The following is a 9,006-nucleotide window of genomic DNA, read 5'->3' on the forward strand; positions in this document are numbered from 1 at the left end:
GGTGGTTGCGTGTGGGGACAGTAAAAATCTCTCAAGAAAATCAACAGAGCAACAGTATTTGTTCAGAGAGTGAAAAGTGTAAAATGATCTCTATTCTACTATTTATACCAAGCAACTGGAAGAGGAAAAGAGTGGAGTGCGGCCGCACATTTTCATGTGCGGTCCGCGCTTTGTCACCTGTGTTGAAAGTTTCTGAGCTTAATGTGCGGCCACAGATTTCACGTGCGGTCGCAGATTAGCCTCCGCACTGACAAGCTCAAACTTTAGAGAGTTAGCATTTTGACACTTTTTCAATATTCCAAATGTGCGGTCCGCATGAGAAATGTGCGACCACGATTCCCTTCTGCTGTGGCACACAGAAATGTGCGGCCCGCACAAATAAAGTGCGGTCCGCATAATTTTGAACACTTAGCCATATTTTTGTCCACTTTTCTTGCAAGTCACACTCATCCATGTAGCAAACTTCAAATCAATTTAGAACACAAATAACACCTAACTACAAAAAAGGAAAGAACTTGGGTTGCCTCCCAAGAAGTGTCTGATTTAACGTCGCGACACGACGCAAAATACCCTCAAGTGAATTGAATAACTGCCACCACATAAGCATTGTACCGGAACTCATCCAGTTCATTCAAATGTGCAACCCTCAAGTTAGCGGCTACATCCCAATCAAGATTTAACTTCTTTAGAGACCACATTGCTTTGTGCTCTAGTTCCTCCAGAAGATGACAAGCTTTTCCGAACACCAACCGATATGGCAACATTTCAATAGGTATTTTGTAAGCCAATAATGCATCATCAAGCTTCTTGGACCAATCCGTCCGATTAGCATTCACCATTTTAGACAAGATACTCTTTATCTCCCGGTTTGAGACTTCCACTTGCCCACTAGCTTGTGGGTGATAGGGAGTCATGACTTTGTGAGTGACACCATACTTTCTAAGTAAAGTGTCAAAAGCTTTGTTGCAAAAGCGTGACCCCCTATCTCTTATGATTGCACGTGGAGTACCAAACCTTTTGAAAATATTCTTCTTCAAGAAAGTCACTACACTTCTCGCCTCATTGTTGGGTAAAGCGACGACCTCAACCCATTTGGATACATAATCCACCGCGACCAAGATGTAGGTGTTTTCACAAGAACTCATCAAAGAGGCCCACGAAGTCAATGCCCCAAGCATCAAAAATATCAATCTCCAAGATGGTTGTGAGAGGCATTTCATGTTTCTTTGAGATTCTACCGGCCCGTTGACATTCATCACATATTTTCACCAACTCGCTAGCATCTTTGTAAAAAGTCAGCCAATAGAAACCACAACTAAGCACTTTGGCTGACGTTCTTGCTCCACCATGATGACCACCATATGGCGAATAATGACAAGCCCCAAGAATATCACCTTGCTCTTCTCCCGGTACACACCTCCTAATTACCCCATCCGTACAAATCCAGAAAAGGTATGGTTCATCCCAATAATAATCTTGACAATCCCTTTTGAGCTTCTTCCTTTGGCTTGAAGAGAACTCATCCAGAATGATTCCATACACAAGAAAATTTCCTAAGTGCGTGAACCATGGTACCTCTTTCATTGAAATTGCCAAAAGTTGCTCATTAGGGAAGGAGTTATTGATTTCAAGGCCATCATGCGGCCTCCCCTCCTCCTCCAAACAAGACAAGTGGTCTGTCACTTGGTTTTCACTGCCTTTCCTATCTTGGACGTCAATATCAAATTCTTGTAACAAGAGCACCCATCTCATCAACTGAGCTTTGGAGTCCTTTTTGCTGATAAGATAAGGAAGCGTCGCATGGTCCGTGTAGACAATAACCTTTGCACCCATCAAGTACGGGCGGAACTTCTCAATTGCAAACACAATAACAAGGAGCTCTTTCTCAGTAACGGTGTAGTTGAATTGGGCACTATTCATGGTCTGTGTAGAAAATCTTGTTGATATGATGTCCCAAAACAGCCCCAACTGCTACGTCACTTGCATCACATATGAGTTCAAAAGGCAAACTCCAATTTGGAGCGGTGATGATGGGAGTAGTTGTCAACTTGAGTTTCAACAATTCAAAAAATCTCAAGCAATCATCATTGAAATTAAACTTGGAAATCCTCTCAAGAAGCTTGCACAACGGGTTCACCACTTTAGATTAATCTTTTATAAAGCACCGGTAAAAACCCACATGGCCTAAGAAACTCCCCACACCCTTCACCGAAGTTAGGGGGGTGGAAGCTTAAAGATCACCTCATTCTTTGCCTTGTCAACTTCAATTTCATTCCTTGAGATTTTATGGCCACGTACAATACCTTCCTCAACCATGAAATGACATTTCTCCCAATTGAGTACCAAATTATTTTCTTCACATCTAGCCAACGCTTTGTCCAAATTTGCAAGACAATCATCAAAAGAATCCCTAACCACCGAGAAGTCATCCATGAAAACTTCAAGGTAGTCCTTCACGATGTCCATTAAAATAGCCATCATACACCTTTGAAAAGTCGTTGGTGCATTGCACAAACAATGGAATACCACTTTTTCATTGGTCTAGAAGACAGTTTTAGCTATTTTCACAAAAGAACACACCTCACTGCTATTTGGTTGCCGCATGGACTTACACACATGGAATACCACTTTTTCATCACCAACCCGGAAAGTGAGTTCTCCGGCTTCAACATCACAAAGAGCCTTACCCGTAGCAAGGAAAGGTCTCCTAAGAATAATTGTCACTTCATAATCAACCTCATAATCTAAAATGACAAAATCCACCTGAAGAATGAATTTATCAACCTGGACCAAAACATCTTCAATCACACCCAACGGCCCATTCATGGTGTGATCGGCCATTTGCAATCTCATCGAAGTGGGTCTTGGTTGTCCAATCCTCAAACTCTTGAAAACCAAATAGGGCATAAAATTTATACTTGCCCCAAGATCACAAAGAGCTTTGGCAAACTTGGCACTTCCAATTGTACAAATAATCGTGAAAGCACCGGGATCCTCCAACTTAGAAGCCACTGAATGAACAATTGCACTCACTTGATGAGTGACTTTGATGGTCTCAAAATTCAATGACCGCTTCTTTGTCACAAGATCTTTCATAAACTTTGCATAATCGGGCATTTTTTCCAAAGCTTCTACCAATGGCACATTGATTGAAAGACTCTTCATCATTTGAATGAAGTTCTTGAATTGATTCTCACCATTCTTCTTGGCAAGTCTTTGAGGGTATGGAGGTGGAGGCCTAGGCAATGGTGCCTTCGCCTTTTGCACTACCGACTCTGGTATGTCAATAATGTGTTCCCTAGAGAGGTTCACCTCCTCTTGAGTCTCTTCCACACTATCATCAATATCAATCCTATTTCCTCATTAGGTTGAATAACATTGTTCGGGATCTCTTCTTCTTGCATCACTTGATCATCATCAACAAGTTTCCTTTCACTTGAGGTGGGTGCATTCCCGTCTCTTCCACTTCTTGTGATAACCACCATAGCATGCCCTGTATTATTTCCACCCTTTGGGTTTACCACCGTGTAACTTGGTAGTGCCCCTTTAGAACGAGAATTTAAAGCTTGAGAGATTTGCCCCATTTGAACTTCTAGGTTGCGGATTGATGTGTTGTGTGAGGCAAGTTGGGCATACAAATCATTATTCTTCTCCATTATTTTCTTGAACATACTTTCAATACATCCCATCTCATTATTTGAAAAACTTGAACCATGGAAAGAATAAGGAGGTGGGTTGATCAGTTGTTGATATATTGGGGGCCTTTGAAAATCCGACCCCCTGTTGCCTTGATTGTTACTCCAACCACCTTGATTGCTGCCTCCCCAATTTCCTTGGTTGTTTCCATTCCAATTTCCTTGATTGTTGTTTTTATGCCAGTTCCCTTGGTTGTTAGAATTCTAATTGCCATGATTGTTTTGTGGTCGCCATTTTTGTTGTTGGGCCTTGGAAGTTGTTTCTTTGCCCTTGAAAATTATTCACATATTGCACTTCCTCCTCGTGCTCAATATAAGAATCATCTTTCTCATAACCACCATCATCTTTCACGTAGTTCCCCACTCGATTTTGCACTTGTGGACCCTTAGTCCTCCTCTTATTCACCAAAACATTCACTCCCTCCATAGCATTAAGTTGCTTAGGAGCTTGCACTTGATTTAGTTGGGCCTGTGCTAGTTAGGTCATGATAGTGGTCAATTCGGCAATGGCTTGCCCATGATCTTGCAATTCTTTGTGAAGGTAGATCATATTCGTGTCACCTTGTGGGACATTGGCCCGGGATTGCCAAACCGACGACGTTTCCGCCATCTCATCCAAAATTTCACACGCCTCCGCATAAGTGATGACGTCCAAATCCACTACTACAAATTAAATGGACACGATCGCATGCAATATAATTTACCCAACTATGAGTCGGGGTCGAATCCCACAGAGAACAATATGTAGGCGATTAGGCGTGTAAGAGAATTATCACTTATTATGCTAAGCCAAACACTTAGAAAAATTTTGAGAAAATATTTAATAACTAATTGCGAAATTGTAAACTAACCTAGAAAGCAAGTAAAATGATCAATGACTACAAGCATGGATACATGGGGAATTACACTCAAGTAACGATCTAATGTATTTCACGATTTTACAAATATGAGCCAGTTCATGTTAATTAGCCTCGGGTAATAATTCTATATTAGCTTCTTCCGAAGACTAGAAAGACTTTCTAATTGAATTATCCCTAAAACAATTAAGAGAATAAGCACACCCGAATATGGCTACAAGTAGTTCAATCCTATCCCTAGATAGAATCTGTAAAATGAGGGTTAACGCTTCAAGTTCTTGTTAATTAATCTTTCCCAACCCCAAATTATCTTTCCCAAAATTAATTCAAAGTAAATGGGCGTGTCCTAGGGTTAGCTAATCTCTTTGAAAATATTAAAGAACAAGAATAATTAAAGAAACAATAATTTACTTCATAATAAATAAAAATCATTCAATACATAAGCACAACAAGATATTTAATCCACACTTTAAATACGAATATTCCCATAAACAAGATTCAAGTGTTGAAAAAAATACTACACACTTAGATATACAATACAAAGCAATAAAATAAAGAAATGAACATAAATGGGTAAGCAATTCTCAACCAAAAGCTTCAAATCTTCAAGTCCCAAGTGTGTGTGCAAGAACTCTAGCTCCAATACTTGTGTTCTCTAGTCAAGAGACTGAAAATAAGCCCAAAGATATGTTTTCAATCAGCTAGGTCGTGTATTTGTGGGTTTAGAATGAAAAAAATGTGAAATGACATAAATGTCCAGGTCTGAAGCCCGTAGAAGCGGTTTTTGTGGAGAATTTAATCTTCCACATAAGCGACCATATTGCTGCAGAAGCGGCTTCGCAAATGCAGACCCCCAAGTGCAGAAACGCGACCGCATAAGCGGTTTGTGAATCACAAATGCGATTTTTGCCTCGCATATCTTCTTTTGCAAATGCACAACATTTCTCGCAGATGCGAGACCGCAAATACGGATAAATCTGCGTAGATGCGATTTCACTGGAAGTTTTGCACTTCTTTCACTCTTAGCATAATTCCACTTCATTTAATTTCAATTTTCTTCGAGACTTCATTTACCTGAAATTTAGCAATGCACACCATAAATCACCTCATTTTACAATTAAAGGACACAAAAACTAAAGTAAAAAGACTAGAATAAGTGGTAAAATCACCACTCATCAATAAGGCATAGTCATAAAGTTCCCACCGGCTAGTTGATTCACTACACATTGGTTGGTTGTGTTAATCCCACGATAAAAGGTTTGTTGTATCATGTTTTCCGTCATATTGTTGTTGGGATTCCTTAACCATTGTTCTATAGCGCTCCCATATTTTATGTAGTAGTTCATTTGGCTCTTGCTTGAATGCCAATATCTTATATCGAAGTGTAGCCATGTGCCCGGGAGAGAAAAATTTAGCAATGAACTTTTCCGCCAACTCATCCCAACTGTGAATTGAATGGTTCGACAATCATTTTTACCAATCTAAAGCTTTCCTCCATAGAGAGAAGGGAAAAAGCCTTAGCCTCAATGCATCCTTGTAAACTTTAGTTTTCTTGCTCCCCCAACATGTATCCACAAAGCCCTTCAAATTTTTATAAGCATTTTGAGTTGGAACACCGGTAAAGAAATCTCGTTGCTTACGCAAAGTGAGTATCACATTGCTGATTTGTAAGTTGTCCGCCCTAATACGTGGAGGGTTTATTTCACTAGCAAAACCTTCATTGAGCAATATCCGGTGTGTAGTCCCTCGTGGTGGAGGTGTGGGTGGAACGGGCATGCTGTCATGTGGTACCCGGCCTCTCCGATTGGCTTGACGCTCAAGAGGTACCTCCTCTACTTGTTCCTCCTCGCTGTCCAATCCCCCAAAGGCAAATTTCCGAGATCATTGTTCACCATGTTTGTACCTATAATTTCTTAAACAAGTTAGTAACACGGAAGGGAAAGAAAATATTCCAAAAACACACTCAAATATATAGCTAACACCATTTTAACTCTCCGACAATAGCGCCAAAAATTGATTCACGTCCAATCCGCACTCAACAGTGAGTGAAAACGGTCATTGGAAGAATAGTACCCAACAAGAGTCGGGGTCGATTTCCACAGGGTGTTTAATATGGGTTTTAAGATATACACTTGATGAGAGTAAATGAAATAACTAAATTGCGCTTCCATACAAGGGATTTTATTTTCTACTTCTAAATTAACACTAACAATGATAAACTAATGAGAAGAAACTGGAAAGCGTGTCATTGTTTTGTTGTTTTTACCAAATAGTTGAAATGCCTAGGGGTATAACCTTTACCTAGGTGTCCGCCTAATGGGTTAAGTACATTAACATTTGTTTTGTAGATCGGGGTATATTATAGCTCTCAACTCTAAGTTACCCACTCAATACCTCTCGGTCATAGAGAGATTTTGCCCAATTTGGCTTTCTCAAGCCCAAATGGGTATCAAGCTAAATAGTTGATATGAGCTCAAGTCGGGTTTTCCCTATCTCTAGTTCAAACCCTTTAATTAGGCTAGTAAAATCCTCAACTAGCCCAATTTCTTGGTAGCCAAGCTTTCCTAAACTAGGTACTCTTTCTCAAGTAAAGACCAAGTCAAAAAGGCATGAATCAATATTTGCAACCAGTAATTAAAAAATTAAAGCATAAACAAGGCTAAATAATCAACAACCAATCATAAACAAGCATTAAATAAAATACCCATAAGGTTTACACACTAGGGTTGGGTCACAACCCTAGTAAATGTCTAGCTACTCATAGTAGAAAATGAAGAAAACAAAGAAGAAATACTAATTAAACTCATAATATAAAATTAAAATGATAAACTTTGATATTTTTATGTCATAATGATCACAAATTTCCTAAAATGGAAAACTATAATGGCTACAGCTGCTAGAACTTCAAATTTTGACCTAAAGATGTGATTCCCATCTATTTGTCGTGGCCCAAAATTCGCGGACAAAAATGCCCATCGGGAGGTTCCGCAGCCGCATAATTCCATGTCCGCGCACATTGCTTCTTCTTGGAGGGAACTAGATTCTGCAGCCGCACAATTTGGTCTGCGGCTAAAAGTCAGTTTCTGCGGCCGCATAGTTCTTGTGCGGTCCGCACTTCAGGGAAGGCTTCAGTCTTGGTCATTTGCACACTCTCTGAAATTTTTGAATTCTTGTCAGTGCGGACCATGATCTACGGCCACAGAAATTGTGTGCGGTCCGCACTTCTACTTCAAGTATTGTGGGCTTCTTCATCAGTTCTGTGGCCGCAGAGGGAATTCTGCAGTCCGCACTTGCTTCTGCGGACCACACTTCTTGTGTGTTGTGCCCCTTCTTGCTTTGTGAGTCGCAACACTCCTTTTTTAGTTCGATTTCTTCATAAGAGCCCAAATTTCGAACAATCCTGCAATTTGTACACTTTCATTAGTTTGGGAACGTAAATCAATTCTTTTGGACTAAAACAAAAGTAAAAAGGTAGTAATAAGTGATCAAAATCCACAGTTATCACGTGTAACGCCCAACAATTTAATGATGAGTTATGTGAAGCTAAAAAAAGTCTTCTAGACCAAACTGAGGAGCTAACACGAGAATACCAATCATTAGACAATGTTTTTCTTGATGCAAATGTTGAGAAGAGTGCTCTAGAGTCATGTGAGGGAGTAGGTAACATTACTTTGGGAGACTTGAGGTGTGTATATGGGGATGTAAATAGTAGTACAATTCATGAGTTAGGTGCACTAGACCTCATTCTTTTTCCACATTGTATTTAGATAGTAAGATAGTAATCGAGTCATATGAGTCTATGGGGGAGTTAAAAGGTGGGGATGAGAGTGCCTATATTCTTAAATTTGTTTTGCTAAAAAGTAAAAATTACATTCCTCATCTAAAGGCCGAGAAGTGCAGAGTGAAAAATTTATTACTTAGCCTCGTTATCTTTGTAGCCCCACCAAAGGAGCATAGCCGCAGACTAGATACCCTATTAGGGGTACAATTCATAAGTTCAAGATTGTGGAAAAAGTGGTTCACGTCATGCCGCAACGTTAAATTAGGCGCTTGTTAGGAAGCAACCCAGTTTTACTACTTTCTTTTATTTTTGTTTATTTTATTTTTCTATTATTTTTGTAGTGTTGTTTTATTTTATAGGATTATGAACATTGGAAGAAAAGCCTCTAGAAGTGCGTAAAAATGAGCCAGATGGTTGGAGCTTAGTATGAGGTACCCGCACAAAGGACCATCCTTGGGAGAAGTTTGAGTACCACGTGAGTTGCTATTGCTTCGGCCTTTGGCCTTTCGAGGAGTTTCTTGTCCACCTTCATTATTTTTGCTTTACTTGTGCATTGGGGACACTATACTATTTTAAGTGAGGAGTGGGAAAATTCCTCTAGATAATTAATAGTAGCATGTTACTAAAAATATTAACTTCTTATTTTAATTTTAGCTTCTTGTTTTTATCTTAG

At 39.7% G+C, this 9,006-nt stretch overlaps 1 protein-coding gene across 1 annotated transcript; it reads right to left on the minus strand.

The window, feature by feature from the left end:
* Window positions 1–2,541: 2,541 nt before the first annotated feature.
* LOC138910026 (uncharacterized) lies at window positions 2,542–3,165 on the minus strand. The gene has a single exon (XM_070201245.1). The coding sequence runs from the start codon at window positions 3,163–3,165 to the stop codon at window positions 2,542–2,544; it is 624 nt and encodes a 207-aa protein (XP_070057346.1).
* Between the last annotated feature and the right edge of the window lie 5,841 nt (window positions 3,166–9,006).

This window comes from Nicotiana tomentosiformis, chromosome 4 (genome assembly GCF_000390325.3).
Source record: "Nicotiana tomentosiformis chromosome 4, ASM39032v3, whole genome shotgun sequence".
NCBI classification, from domain to species: Eukaryota; Viridiplantae; Streptophyta; class Magnoliopsida; order Solanales; family Solanaceae; genus Nicotiana; species Nicotiana tomentosiformis.

What these genes read in the sequence shown, in the direction of transcription:
- LOC138910026 (XM_070201245.1), bottom strand. Translation starts at nt 3,165, where the DNA reads ATGAAGAGTCTTTCAATCAATGTGCCATTGGTAGAAGCTTTGGAAAAA.